The sequence below is a fragment of the Gracilinanus agilis genome, chromosome 1, assembly GCF_016433145.1.
Source record: "Gracilinanus agilis isolate LMUSP501 chromosome 1, AgileGrace, whole genome shotgun sequence".
Classification (NCBI taxonomy): domain Eukaryota; kingdom Metazoa; phylum Chordata; class Mammalia; order Didelphimorphia; family Didelphidae; genus Gracilinanus; species Gracilinanus agilis.
Genome location: NC_058130.1, coordinates 756,633,850 through 756,649,003, shown reverse-complemented (window position 1 = coordinate 756,649,003; position 15,154 = coordinate 756,633,850). Strand labels below are relative to the sequence as shown.

The window sequence follows — 15,154 nt, the reverse complement described above, 5'->3', positions numbered from 1 at the left end:
TAGGGGGCAATCCCCTTTGGCATAAGAGTTGACAATTCAAAATAATTGTGTTCAATCCCCTCAAGTTCAATTAGTTGCACCCCAAAGTTCATTTTGGATTGTCTTGATTCAGTGTAGATTTCTGCAGGCATCTTTTCTGGATCATCTTGATTCAGTGTAGGTTTCTGCAGGCATATTTCTCAAATAGTCCATTTTTTTGGTTTCAAAGCATTAGCAGACTTCTTTTTCTAAAATATTTTCTCAAACAAAATTTTAAAGCTTGGATTTTTATAAAAATACAATCCCCCCTGAAGAGGGTATTGACCAACACCCAAATCAGTTCAGAATACATCATTGAGTTATGGGGTATATGAGACAGTTATCAAAAGAGAAATCAAAAGCATAAAAAGAAAAACAAATAGAAGAAAAATTTATGTTTGGGAGACAGAAAAAAATTTCAAAATCAGTATCAAAATATCAAAAATCTATGTATATAAGATTTTCTGATTAAACAAGAATAAATTCATAACAAACCCTTGTATTAGGGTCCAATTAGAGTAAATTCTGTCTCATAAATCTGTAGGACAAAATGTAGTAATATTGCACTTACCCATTGGCAGCCAAGACTGCAGCAAGTTGCCATATCATAAGAGAGAAAGGAACTAGATTTTTATGTAAAAGGAAAGTGTCATTCCCAGGTATGGTTTACCTTCATTCTCAGAGCTAGGGGAGCCACAATGATGATGGCCAACCTTCGGAACTTGACTGGCAGTGTAGTACGAAGCGTCCTACGTCTTAACATATGTTAAGTGTTGGAACTTCGAGTCTTACACTAAATTCAAGTCCTTAGTATTGGCATGGAAGTTCCTCAATCCCACCTGGATTGGTATGGTCTGTTTGATCTTATGCTTCTTGGCGCTGTGCAGATTCTCATCAATCTTAGTGGGACTGGTTGGTCTCCATGACCTTGTGTTTCTTGCACTGTTGTTCCCTTCTTCTGGAATCAGACAGAATCATTAATCACAGACTTATAATATTTAACAATAAATGAAGGTTACCATTGTCTAGGGCTTTGTGGGTATGCATTAATATTATAGCAAATATATTTTAAACATGTTACTGCAGAATTAAAAATTAATATTGATTATATGTACTTTATGTATAAGAAATTTAAAAAAAGAAAAATCAAATATTCTATTAGAAAGGTAAAAGGCAATAGTAAAATAAAATTCAAGAATTCAATGTGTTCCCAAAAATGGTGTCCACTTTTCTATGGACTCTTATCTCCAATGTTTGTGATAGGATACAGTCAATCAGTTTCAATGAAGGTACTCTCTTTACATGTGAGCAATGAATCCAAGAGTCCTTTTCTCCAATTTTTATAGTTGTTGGAGTGGTTAGCAATATTTGAAATGGACCTTCCCAGGAAGGCTGAGTTACTCCAGTGCACTGGAAATTCTTTATATACACCTTGTCTCCTGGGTTCAGGTCATGAAGTGAAAAATCTATTGGTCCTGCTTTTACTGCAGCTCCGGATTCATGGAGTTCACACAGTTTATGCTGTAATTCCTGTATAAAGGAACAATAGAAGTATCTCCTCATAATAGTGATGTATATGCAGGAGAAAAAGGCTTAGCCTGTAGAGGGGGATGTCCAAAAAGCATCTCATATGGTGAGATGTGTAAATCTCCCCTGGGCCTGCTTCTAAGATAAAATAGAGCCAGAGAGAGAATTTCAGGCCATTTTAAATGTGTCTCAGTGCATAATTTACCAATCGTGGTTTTAAGTTCTCAATTCATCCTTTTGACTTGGCCTGAGCTCTGGGGGTGATATGGTACATGGAATTTGGGAGTTATCCCCAAACAAGAATATATTTCAGAATCAGAGAAGTAAAATATAGAACCTACTTGCCAAAAAATAAGATTAATTTCTTCTTTAACTTTCCTTGATCTGCAGTGTGAGTGCAAATGAGGTAGAAAAGCAATAATACATTCAAGAGAAAAAAATTTTACAAAAGGCACAAAATGTCACAAAAAGGATGGTGCAAATAAAGATAGTAGGAAGGTAGGCAGGCACTGTATTCAAAATCTGTTTTTTCTTCTTTGCTATTTTAAGGGGAGACAAAACTGAAAATAATAGAGTCTAAGGGTCCCCAACTTCTGCCCCACAAAGAGGGGCAGTATCACCCTGAGTATTTCATGGACGAGCTCCACTTAAGAGATATTGTTGTGAGGTCATTTGGTATGAGTTATCATCTTCCCGATTTTTATTCCTAGCATATTTATCACTCCTAAACTTGCAATTCCTGGAATCATTATTATTATTATTATTCCTATCATTATTTCTATAGTTATTATTCAACTGGGTGTTGTTTCTGATTACTTTTAACAAATTCCTACAGTTCATCATTGTGTGGCCCTTTCTTCTCACAGAAGTGGCAGGTAAGGGATAGATAGTTAGATTCTTGGAGAGGAGCTATGGCCTCTCCCCATTTTTTCAGTTTTTCTCTTAGCATTTTAATTTCTGTCATTAAATCCTCTACTGAGTCACTATTTTCCTCACATTTTTGGGCACAGCCATTAAAAACATAAGTAGCTACCCTCCTCAATTCCTCAAGATCCATAGAGTCCCAGTTTGGGCAGTCAGTTTTAAAGTAATTTCTGACCACTTGGCAACAATTCTCAATGAATTATCTATGTATTTGTCTAATATCTCATTCTCTGGTCAAATCAAAGTCCATATATATGTTGCCCACCTCAATAAGTCTATCCATATACTGGGAGGAAGTTTCATTGGTATATTATTTGTCTCTCCGAATTTTTTTTTAAATGTTACTATTTTATTATCTAAAGGAGGTAATACATAGCCCAATAAGCAAAAGCAGTAGGATATGAGAAGTGGAAAATGGCTAGTTTGACAGCAGAAGTTCCTAATTCTGCATTTCTGAGCCACCCCACCAAGGTCCATCGCTGCTGTTTGGGCAAAGTCCAGGTCAGTAATGATGAGTTCCACTTTAACTGCAGCAGCAAATGGGTTTCAAGTCAGGAGACAAATGACAATGCAGCCTTGAATGAGGTGACTACGTGGAGATGTTCAGCACGGACAGACATCCGTGGCGCTGACTGGCCATGAGCCTCTCCTCATCGTGAGCGCTCTCCAGGACGAGTTCTACTCTAAGTGGTCACCTAAGAGCCACTCTGTCCTGAGGCTTTCACCTCATCTCTTTTAGTCAGTGGCAGCAGAACTTGCTGCTACCTCCTCTTCCACACATGGAATGGGCTTCTGCAGGAAATACATGACGGCCTGGACCACCTTATCTGGTGCAATGTTGTACACAGGGTGAGTAGGTTGCAAGCGATTTTCTGGCACTCCCAAGACCACATCACACAGGATCTCTCCACTGCCAAAGTGCTGTGCAATGGATAATCCACTGAGGCAATAACAGGTGTGGTAGAAGTCCCTTGACTTTCCAGGTTTATCCAGAAGCCCCCCTGCAGGGCACTGACAGCAGAGAAGAATATATTTCTGCAAGGCCTGCAGATGAAACATCCAGCGACTCATACTAAGGGCAGGATCACCTTGAGCATGCAGTGCTCGATGGAGCAGTGGCAGTAACCCTGCTTGCCAGAAAGAATAACAGCCATCCACTAACTTGTTGCATCGGCCCTGAAATCCACCTTCAAACCTCATCTGCCGGCTTGTCACCCATTGTAACAAACACTTCAGGTTAAAAGATTTCTCCTTCTTGAGGATGACTAGTGCTGCCAGTCCACAAAAAGTATAGCCACCATGGGCCTCCATGCCTGGCACACCACCAATTCCACCTTCCCAGTTCTGACACCTTGCTATCCATTCAGCAGTCCCTTCAAAAAGTTTAGGTGTGATGATATTAGTTAGGGATGCAACTGCAGCAGCACAGTAAGCACTTCTGACATCCACCTCACCTCCAATGTGCATGATAAAAGAACCATCAGGTTGCTTCAAGGAGTAGAGGTATTCTAGGAGTTTCTCTCTGTTGATTACATCAAAGGCCTCTTCAGTGCCAATGATACTTGACTGCTGCATATGTAGGTGCAAGGTGTGGGTGCTGACCAGGTCCCCCTTCAAAGCCACCTGTTGGGCTTTGACATCTCTCCAGAAACGGACATACATCTGAAGCCACCGACTCAGGAATGGGTTCATCAAGCAGTTCTAGGCTGTGCAGGATCCAATAGCAGAGCCAGGGGCGGCTAGCATCCAGACACTCATAGGCATCTGTCAGCTGTCGAAGACCTCTTTTCAGATAATGGAAGTGCTTCTCTCGATGCAGAATAAGTCTTGGCACATGATGGTTGATCTTATAAGTATTGAAGACCTCTTGTATCTTATCTTCTACTTTTGCCTGTTCCACGGAGGTGACCGTCTCTACCGCGTCGTCTTGCAACTGCTCTTGCACGTGCTCCGGGCTCAGGCAGTACAGAGACTCGGACCAGGCTGGGGGAAGGGGCAAAGGGAAATATAAAAAGGTAGAAGCAGCTGCAGCAGCCATGGCTTTAAAAAAAATACAAACAGCTGGCGGCAGACAGGACTCAACCTCGTCAAACTGCAACGCGTAGCCTGTCTCTCCGAATTTTGACCAGCTTTTAGGCATATCAGAGCAGGCTTTCATGGCTGACAATAATGCTTCTCTGCCTTGGTAGAATTTTGTGTAATCTGGGTCTGAATTGTAATTCCATTTAGAATTCTGGACCGGCCAATTAATTGCTCCCCTACCTTTCTTCTTATTGACAAGAGAGATAATTCTATCTTTCTCACTTCTTGTTAGGAATTCTTCCAACAGATTTTCAACATCCGTCCAATTGGGGTCATAAGTTTGGAATATATTCTCTAATTTTTTCATAATTAAGATTGGTTCATTCTCAAAAGTAGGCATATTTGCTTTGAATCTAGATAAATCTTGAGGGTTGAAGGGTGTATGATGTCTTATTGGCATCAATTCCCCATTTTTACTGAAGGTGGGTACTTCCCTTAAGGGGAATAAGTTTTGGGCTGCATCATTTTCTGTTCCCGCCTTTAGGTTCCCTGTTTGGTGAATAGTGGGAAAGGTAAGGGGAGGGTTTGAGTTAGCAGCAGGGACTGGATCCAGTGGAGTAGTGGAAGGAGCAGAGTTTTGTAGGTCAGAGTGAGAGGAGGTATGGAGAGATGTCTCTCTTATGCTGGAGTTTTTTTTTTTTGTTGTTGTTTTCTTTTTTTAAAAATACTTTCCAAGGATTTTTAGATAAGCCATTATCTCCTCTATACTCTCCTCCACATTGTCCAGTCTTGAGTTACAATCAAGCTGAGCTTGTAGTTCCCTGGGTTGTTGTATAGTAGAAGGGGCATTTGTTTGGGTTGGACAGGAAGTATGTTGTGCTTGGAGAGGCTGAGATGAATCTTTTACTTGCTTCTCTAGTATATCTAGGGTATTTCTCAAGTCTCTCCAGGAGAGGTAAAGATAAACAACTCCACTTACAAGTATTATAATCGCACCCAAGTGCCAGATATATCCCTTGTAATACATTCTGTGGGATTACAAACCAGCAAAAAAACATTTGTCCAAATTTAGTTATGTAGTTGACAGCCTGGAGGATGCAGTTATCTACAAAGGTGTTCAATTGCTCCAACCACATTTTTGTTTAGTTACTTGTTAAGTTGCTTGTAATTCTGGGGTTTGCCAGTAGATGACAATACTGGCTAGGTTATGAGGGCTAGGGTTTTAAGGTGAAGGTGTGAGAATTTACAGGTAAGGGTGTGGTCCCTTTAAGTACTTCACATTTTTTAAGTATGTCACACCTTGATTTAACAATGTAATTAACTTTTGGGTGGAGGGTTGGCTAGGAACCTTTTGTCTGAGGCTAAGTATACTTAAGTATAGATTAAGTAGCTGCTAAGGGTAAAACAAAACAAAACAAAAAAACCACTAGAACCATGTGCTTACTGAGCACATGGTTCCTCTTTTGGGCAAAAATGTGGCTTTTCTGAGGCAAAAGGAATTTTTATAAATTACTTTTTCCCTTTTTGGGGGGCTCTAAAAGCCTCTCAAGGTAAAAGGGACCAGTTTTTTGTGGTTCCTGATTAATTTCCCCAGGTTTTACTCCTTACTTTAATTCTAGAGACACATGGGGCTTGGAAAAAAGAAAGTCGTTTTTTCAGGAGTAAAACAAGGTTAAAACTGGTTGATTTCAATTTAAAATCACTCTCTCTAATAAAAACTAAGTTAAGCTCAATGACTTTTCTCTGGTTTTTACGGAGATTTTTTACGAGATGAAATTGTTTGGGGCACGGAACAGAGATGCTTTCCCTCTGAGAGGGTTTGAAAGTGTTTTTCTGGTTGTGGCCCTCACTGTTAGTTAAAAAATAGAGCAGCCTGTTTGTTGCCGGTAAGGCAAACTAGCCAGCTTACAACGAAGGCATTTGAAAGATAGAATCCTTCCCAAAATCTGAGGGTTGGCTAATTGGAAACAGGTCCCCAGGTGAGGCCTATACAGCTAGTTAAGAAACAAAGCAGCTGCTGCCAGTACTGATTACTGCTGGCAAAGTACCTAGAAGATGGGTGGGGCTTTAGGACCCTGTAACTAAAATTTGAACAGCTGTGTGCTATTTATTTATTTTTTTCTCTCTCTCTCTTTTTTTTTTTATTTCAAACCCTTAACTTCTGTGTATTGACTTATAGGTGGAAGAGGGGTAAGGGTAGGCAATGGGGGTCAAGTGACTTGCCCAGGGTCACACAGCTGGGAAGTGTCTGAGGCCAGATTTGAACCTAGGACCTCCCGTCTCTAGGCCTGGCTCTCAATCCACTGAGCTACCCAACTGCCCCCTGTGCTATTTATTTTATGGTAAAAGGAGAAAAAAAGAAGGGAGAGTCTAGTCGTAGTCCCTCTAGCCAGCGAGCTATGGCGGGTGCTACTCTGGAGGAACTGGCTCCTGGGCTAGAAGAAGAAGAGGATGAAGAAGAGGAGCAATTGGTCATGGTGGAATTATCAGGAATTATAGATTCAGAGTTTTTAACAAGATGTGGAAACAAATGCAAGATTTTGGGAATTGACACAGAGAGGCCTATTCTTCAAGTGGACAGCTATGTCTTTGCTGGGGAATATGAAGATACTCTTGGGACTTGTGTTGTATTTGAAGAAAATCCAGACCAAGTTGACTCAGAAGGTAACCATAAAACAGAGCTGAAATATAAATGCCACACAATGAAGAAGCTGAGTATGACAAGAACACTCCTGACAGAGAAGAAGGAGGGAGAAGAAAATATAGGTGGTGTAGAATGGCTGCAGATCAAGGACAATGATTTTTCATATAGACCCAACATGATTTGTAGTTTTGCACAGCAAAAGGAAGATGAGGAAGTTGCAGCTCAAGCCCCAGACAAAACTTTGGAAATAGAAGACCAGGAAATACAAACCAAAGAGAATACAGGCTTGGGCAATGAACTGGAAAAATCAGACCACTTGGAAATAGAGGATGCTGGGCCTCTTCTTGACAGCCCTTCTTCTGAGACAGAAGATTCTACTTCTATGGAAACTCAGGAGCCTACCTTGGAAGCCACTCCTAGGTGACGACATTCCTATAGGTTCTAACCATAGGCATAACTGGAGTTCTGATTTTGGAGAATTGAATATATAGCTTTTATTTCTTCATGGATTCCACGTCTATTGGCCATACACGATAGTACAGCTGCATATATTTGGATAAGTCAGGCCCAAACAAAAATCAGACGATTCTTCAGAAAAAAAATTTTTTTAAGAACTTTTCTTCAGATTCTCTAAATTAGAGAATTTGGCTGAAATGGGTATTGTATGCAGGCAAAGACACTATTTCCTGAGGACTTAAAGGACTAATGGGAGCTTAAGTAGAGGCATCCAAGGCATAACATAATTACATATTTAAACCTTTCCTCTGAGAGGATAACCAGGAAAAATTCTAGTACTTACTGGAGAGGATTCTATCTCATCCTACACTTGTAAGAGGGAAATAGATTTCTTACACATTTTGTTTTGTACTAAATGATTTTACTTTTTTTAACTATGGAAATCCCCTCCATATTGCTGATACAACTCCCATCCTTTATCTCTTCCCCATTCTTCAACTTAATTTTAGAGAGTTGTGAGAGGCCCTCAGAGGTTAAATGATTTATCCAGGAGTCCTATAGATAGTATGTCAGGTAGGAACCTGAGACTTCCTGATGCTCAAGGCTTTCTCCTCTAGTATCATGATTCCAAAGCTCTATCTTGGAAAGACTAGCTAAAATTTAATTTTCAGAATTGTTATAGACTTATGCTCTTATAACCATGATGGTGAACCTGTTGCATGTATGTCAAAGATGGCATGCAGAGACTTCTCTGTGGGCACATGCGCCATCGCCCCCAGAGTTCATTATTAGAAAGGCAGAGGAACTTGGTTGGAGCTGTTCCCCTGCCCCTCTTCCCAGCAGCCAGTGGGAGTGCTTACTCTTTTTTTTTTTTTTTAAACCCTTGTACTTCAGTGTATTGTCTCATAGGTGGAAGATTGGTAGGGGTGGGCAATGGGGGTCAAGTGACTTGCCCAGGGTCACACAGCTGGGAAGTGGCTGAGGCGGGGTTTGAACCTAGGACCTCCTGTCTCTAGGCCTGACTCTCACTCCACTGAGCTACCCAGCTGCCCCCGACGAGTGCTTACTCTTTTAAGGAGGAAGTGCCCAGGCCATTCCCCATCCCGTTCTTCCTGCCCTGTCTGGGATAAGGTGTATGTGTGGGGGAACCACAAAAGGTCTCTAAAAGGTTCACCATCACTGTCCTATAACAGTGGGTTTACTTACCTTTTTCCTGTAGTGCCATGATGGCAAACCTATGGCATATGTGCCAAAGATGGCACGCAGAGCCTCTTTATGGGCATGTGCAGGCCCTTGGCTTGCCTGCTTGGGAGCCTGGCCCCACCCTGAATGCAGGGGGTGGGGGTATTCTAGCTTCTCTGCTCTGTTGCAGGGGCAGAGTATGGCTGGCTCAGACCCAGTAACCTGGTACTATCCCCCCTGGATGCAAGGGAAGGGTATAGGACACTGGAACCTCCCCACAGAGGTCAGAGCTGGCTTGGCCAATCTTCTGACTGACCCCACCTCTGAATTTGGGAGGGGTGGGGTGGGGGTGGGGCACTGTCCTCAGCCAGGGGAAGGGGCATGACACGCAATAGGGGCCAGGGCATGGGCATGAAGTCTGGGTATGTGAGTGGGGCATGGCATCGAGTCCCTAAAAAGTTCCAAAAGATTCTTCATCATCACTGCTATAGTCTAAGGAACTATGGAAGATCACTTTGTAAGGTTGTATGGCAAAACATTCCAGATAAGCAAGAGTCAGATAAATGAGGTAGAAGAATAGTCTTATTTACATGAAAATGGAATAATAAATATTGTGGAGAACCTATGTGCATTTTAGCTTTTCTTTATAATAATATTTGGTATATGGTAAAATAAAGTCTTATTTTTGAGAAAAAAAAAAAAGGAGAAAAAAAATTGAACTTACTTCTTCAGCTGTGTTGAGTTGAGGTTTACAGAGTGAAAGAGGAGGCAAGAAAATTTCAGAAGATTGAGGGTAGTCGGCACTATCTAAGTGGTCAGCCAAACGTAATGGGGGAAAGTGGTTTTTGGTTGAATATTTTAAAAGGTTAGGTCACCAGGGGATTGAACAATTATCTGTCCTCAAATAAAGAATAACCTCAAGTTAAAATGACTTTTATGGAAATTTATTTACAACTGAGAAGAGGAAGAAATAAGGAAATAAGAATCTAAAATAGTAGGTAATTTGCTGAGGTCTGTTTTTAAAGGGGCCTCTTTTACGTCACTTCCTGTGGCCTCCTCTTAGTTTACGTATCCAATCACAATAGACACTTTTCTTAGGACTGCCCATGAGGCAGTCAGTATATTCTGATTTGTTATTCTAGCACATGTAGGCTACAGACCACCCAAAAATGGAGATGTTTTCACCTCTGGTGATTAAATCTAAAGATGGGCAGTGTAGATTTGATCTAAATTATCACACTAATCTCCCTTATTTAACAAATAAACCAAGGCTCACATAAGACTTGAACTCGGGTCTTTTGAAGACAGTCAGTGTTATTTCTGCTATTCTATAATGCCTTCACATAATATTAACTTGTTTGTTTGTTTAAATCAGAGGCAGTTGGGTGGCATGGTGGATAGAATGCTAGACCTAGAGTTGGGAAGATCTGAATTCCAATCTGGTCTCAGAAACATCCTAGCTATGTTTGCCTCAGTTTCCTTTTCTATAAAATGGAGCTCAAAATAGTTTCTTTCTCCCAAGGTTATTGTGTCTCAGACATACAATAGCTGTGTGAACCTAGGTGAGTCACTTCACATTGTAAAAATGAAATTTGGGAGATGCCATCTTTAAGTATATGTATGTATTTTCAAAGGACACGTGGAAATTATCAAACTACATTTCCCGTGGTCCAATGGGTTTCTGGTTCTGGTTCTTTGGGCGTGGGGACGCCTATGTCTCCACGCAGAGAACAGTTTAAATCTCCTGGGTTAGGGGGGAGTGGCCCTCTTGGCCAGCAGACTCAGGAAGAGACGGGAGGTAATAATGGCTGGGGTGGCAGTTTTGAATTCTTACAAGCGTGTGGTCTAATGATTTTATCTATCAGCATGGCTTTAATTAAAATACTAATTATTATTATATCAGCCTTTATTATTTTTTATCCTAATAACCTTTGCCTCTGTTTCTGCATCTGTAAAATGGGGTTCATTGTTACCTAAACCAGTACTTGCAAAGTTGAACCTAAGTCCAAAAAGACAGCAGGAAAGGATAAATCTATCTCCCAGGATTGCTGGGAGAATAAAATGAGATATTTGTAAAATACTTTATGAACCTTCACAAGCTATATAAATGCTAGAGATTATCATCACCTGCATATATTTTAGACCTGATAATCTTATCTCTTGAGCTTCAAAAGACCTCACATGCCATCTGGTTTATACTCATTTGACAGAGAGGCTGTAGGAAAATAAGGCCAGCAAAGTCTAAGGGACTTTCTTCCAGTCACCCGGGTAAAAGAAAATATCAGAGGTAAAATTTGAACACAGGTCCTCTGACTCCAGAGCCAGTGCTCCTTCCACTGTATCACTGGACTCAAAGCTCTGGGTTTTCCATCCTTCCTATTTGTCATTTCCAGGGACACAAACAATAATGTCATTTTCCAAGTCATCCCAGTCTACCAAGTAGTATTGGTAGAGGAAGAACCACTGACCTCTGCAAGAAGAAAATCACAGACAACTTGTCAGATTGGGTCATGCTTCCGAGCTCATCTTGCAGCTGTGCTTCTTACCAAGATATTGATCTCAAGGCTGAGAAGAAATTCCTTTGAGGATTGTGACTCATTGGACTGCTCTCCAAGACTCTTCTTTCTGCAGGGCATCTTCCCTTCTTCTCCTTAGGCAAAAAGCAAGGAGCAGGTCTTGCTAGTCTAGCCACGATAAAATGAAATATTTGTAAAGTACTTAGCATAGCACTTGGCACATAGTAGAGGCTGTACCAAGGTTTTCATTGGTCAGTCATTTCAGTTGTGTCCTTTGAGCCCCCATTTGGGTTTTTTTTTTGGCAAAGATACTGGAGTGGTTGGCCATTTTTTGCTTCAGGTCATCGGACAGATGAGGAAACTGAGGCTAACAGGATAAATAGGGCTTGTTCAAGGTCACACAGCTAGGAAATATCTAAGGTTTATTTGAACCCAGGAAGAGGAGTCTACTATGCCACCCTGCTATAAAGATTATTATTAACCCCTGAGAGCTTAGATAATGATTGGCAACTGGTAGAAGAGTTTCAGGAAGGTCTGGGTTCCTAGAAATGCCACTGAGGGAAAGGCTTTTGTTTTCTAACCAGAGGTGAATAATCTTTTCATCATTTTAACAATCATTTTCTTTCACTTAAAAGCAGTGGAGGGACAATTAAATGGTCCAGTGAATAGAGGGCTGGGCCTCGAATCAGAAAGACCTTTAGTCAAATCCAGTCTCAGATACTTACTAGCTGTGTGACCTTGGACAAGTCATTTAACCTCATTTGCTTCAATTTCCTCATCTCTAAAATGAGCTGGAGAAGGATATGGCAAACTACTCTAGTGCCAAAAAAATCCCAAATGGAATCACCAACTCAGAAAGGACAGAAGCAACTGCATAACAGCAAAAGCAGTGTGGTATAGTAGATAGTGTTGGGCTTGGAGTCAGGAAAAGAATGTGAGTTCAAACTCTGCCACTAAAGCTTATTAAATGCTTTGTCACTGGGCAAGTCACAGAGCTCGTTTTTAACTTCAATTTCATCTGTTAGATGGGGATAATTGTACCCATCTTACAGAATTGTTGTGAGGCCCAAATGAGATAAGTAAAGCACTCTGCAAATGCTGATTTATATGGCTAATCTCTACGTGCCTCCGTTTCCTATTCTATAAAACGAGCCTGGGAGATTCAATGGCCTGTAACTAAAACTTCTAAATCTATGATTCTATGTTCTACTAAGTCCTCAGTGGGTTGAGGTCTTTGGTGGCAAAGGGAGTTGCCATATGGAAAGTTCCCCATACTGATAAAATTGGAGATTCTTTGCTTAGTCAAATAACAAAGTTCAAAGTGAGAAAAGCTGAGGAGAGGCTGCGAGGTTCCAGGGAGCACCAAAATAATAATGGCTAATAATGGTCTAATGCCTTTTAATTTACAAAATACACATTACCTAATTTGATACACCTGACAACCTAATTATTTGCTCGATTTTACAAGTGAGGAAACTGAGGTTGGGAAAGGAGAAAAGACTTATCCTAGGTCATACAGATCATATGTGGCAATATTAAGCCAGGTCAACTGGCTCCAATCAATCCCAGTGTTCCTTCTCCTTCACCATATAACCCTTCATGCACCCCCCCAAAAAAGTTTCTTTGATGGCATTTATCATGAGCATTGAACCAAGAAATAATATTAAGACTAAGGTCTCAGGAGGTTCCATCAAAATCTCAAACCACTGAGAGGCAGTTAGGATCAAATATCCTTTTTAGCATTTACTGGCAATTCATGTCATTGCAATAGGCCTCGGTTTCTTCATCTTTAAAATGTGAATAAAGGGCAGCTGGGTAGCTCAGTGGATTGAGAGCCAGGCCTAGAGATGGGAGGTCCTGGGTTCAAATGTGGCCTCAGACACTTCCCAGCTGTGTGACCCTGGGCAAGTCACTTGACCCCCATTGCCCACCCTTACCACCCTTCCACCTAGGAGCCAATACACAGAAGAAGTTAAGGGTTAAAAAAAACAACAAAACAAAACAAAATAAAATGTGAATAAAAATCCCCGTAGTACTTATCTTACAAGGTTATTGGAAGGATCAGGCAGGAATATTCTCCAAGTGATTTGTTAGGGACATAAACACGAAAGCAAGAAAATCTCTACCCTTAAAGAGCTGCCATTTTAACAAAATAAACAGAGAGCACAGTGTGGGAGTGATGGCCAAGGAGGAGAGTTTTGGTCTGGGAAGTCAGAGAGTGAATGCATAGAGTCATAGGACAGTCCTGGGGGATTTTATCAACTCTTGGAGCAAGAGGTGGAAAGGGGAGGAGACAAAGTCTGAGTGCTGAGGAAAGTGCTGAGAAGAAGGCACAAGGATTGCAGAGTCCAATGGCTTAGAGCAGTGATTCCCAAAGTGGGCACTACCGCCCCCTGGTGGGTGCTGCAACGATCCAGGGGAGCAGTAATGGCCACAGGTACACTGGAAGGTGGTGAATAACTGTAAGGGAACCACTGGTTTAGCTCTTCCTGGGCAGAGTCTTTGGAGGTCTGGTTCGAGGGTGGAGAACTGGAAAGTAGCCAGGACCCTAGACAAGTTTTGTATCAACAGTCGGGGTAATTGAGCCCCCCATACAGAGGGATGACAATTAAAATGCTTTATTCTGAATGAATTTCACATTGCAAAGATGTGTCCCAGGGCCATGTGGTTTATTTCCTCATTTAAAAAAAAATGCCCTTTCTGTTTTTTTTAAATTTAGGGCCACACAATTTGGCCTCCACAGAGGAGCCCCCTGAAACAGCTAAGTAGGAGGTCTCGGGAGAACTCCAGTGTCTTTGGGTTTTCTGCCCATTCCCTCAGGCTCAGCCAGTCTCTTTATAGAATCAGGTGTTTCTTGATGGCAGAAGAGGGCACCCTTGAGCAGAGGAAGGCCCAGGACTAGCTGGATTTCCCACTGCCACCCTCCAGGCTGGCCTTGTGGGTCTGTCTTTGGTTATATTTCCAGGGCCTTGAAGCACCACATAAGCTGAATTCCCAGCCAAGCATGCAGAGGCCCAAGGCCAGCTCTAAGGACTCTGCCAAGCCACTGAGGGCGCAGCCTCCCAGCGCTGTGTTTTCACGTTTCTCACAGTGAGTTCTCTTGTTGGCGGTAAAAGATCAGAGTGATTGTCCAACACAATAATAGAGGGGCTGTCCCAAGTCACGTGATGATTTTGAATGACATCATTGTTAATCCCCAAGCTTCTAAATTCTTCCCACTATGATGCTGTTGATGGCCAAAAGCTAACGGATTAACTCAATCTTTGCCACCGTTGTCCTGTGAACCTCCTCGGGTCTATCTGCAAGCCAAAGTGCTCCGGCCCAGGACAAAAATCGAACCAGGTGAGAATCCCTGCATGGTCCTGCCGCTCCAAAGGCCTGAAACACAAAGCAGGAAGTGAGAAGGGCCTCTCAAGAAACGAGTCACACAGATCTCCCCCGAGAGGCTAACCGTGATCAGACCTGGAACTGGAAGTGACCGAAGAACGAGCCAACTGAGGCCAAGTGAAGGATCCTCCCAAAGTCACATCGAGGCCAAAATGGGGTCCCCAATGGGCAGAGCATCGATCAAAATTGAGGTCCTGCCACTCAAGTCCAAAACACCCAGTTCGGTGTCTTTGGTGAATTTCACAGTGATAAAATCCTGGAATTGAGACACTGAAGCATCCCAACTTTGGGAAACTGATGATAGTGACAACTTTGCCCTCATGAAACAACCTCACACGATCAACTGTCACCAAGAAAAATACTCTTTCTCAGGCTTGGTGGTGACAGAGAATAGGAGGGTTAGAGAACAACCTTAGATTTGGAAAGGATTCTACTTTTAACTGGCTGGAATGTGGAAAAGGAATAGGTGCCTGGGTGT

The 15,154-nt window shown here is 41.8% G+C and overlaps 3 protein-coding genes across 3 annotated transcripts in view; 1 reads left to right on the top strand and 2 right to left on the bottom strand.

Annotated features, from left to right (window-relative positions):
- Positions 1-3,204: 3,204 nt before the first annotated feature.
- On the bottom strand, positions 3,205-4,507 carry LOC123232361 (protein farnesyltransferase subunit beta-like). The gene is given in 2 exon segments (XM_044658789.1): positions 3,205-4,030; positions 4,032-4,507. Coding segments are annotated over 2 exon segments (1,302 nt in total).
- Positions 4,508-6,890: 2,383 nt separating this feature from the next.
- On the top strand, positions 6,891-7,564 carry LOC123232360 (general transcription factor 3C polypeptide 6-like). The gene has a single exon (XM_044658788.1). The coding sequence runs from the start codon at positions 6,891-6,893 to the stop codon at positions 7,557-7,559; it is 669 nt and encodes a 222-aa protein (XP_044514723.1). The 3' UTR covers positions 7,560-7,564.
- Positions 7,565-13,891: 6,327 nt separating this feature from the next.
- The window catches only part of ACAD10 (acyl-CoA dehydrogenase family member 10), a 50,765-nt gene continuing 49,502 nt past the window's right edge, over positions 13,892-15,154 (bottom strand). Inside the window, 1 exon segment of the mRNA XM_044685421.1 lies at positions 13,892-14,667. Within this exon segment, the coding sequence (XP_044541356.1) occupies positions 14,533-14,667 (135 nt within the window). The 3' untranslated portion in view covers positions 13,892-14,532.

Excerpts from the sequence above, each read along its gene's own strand:
- LOC123232360 (XM_044658788.1), top strand. The coding sequence starts at position 6,891 with ATGGCGGGTGCTACTCTGGAGGAACTGGCTCCTGGGCTAGAAGAAGAA.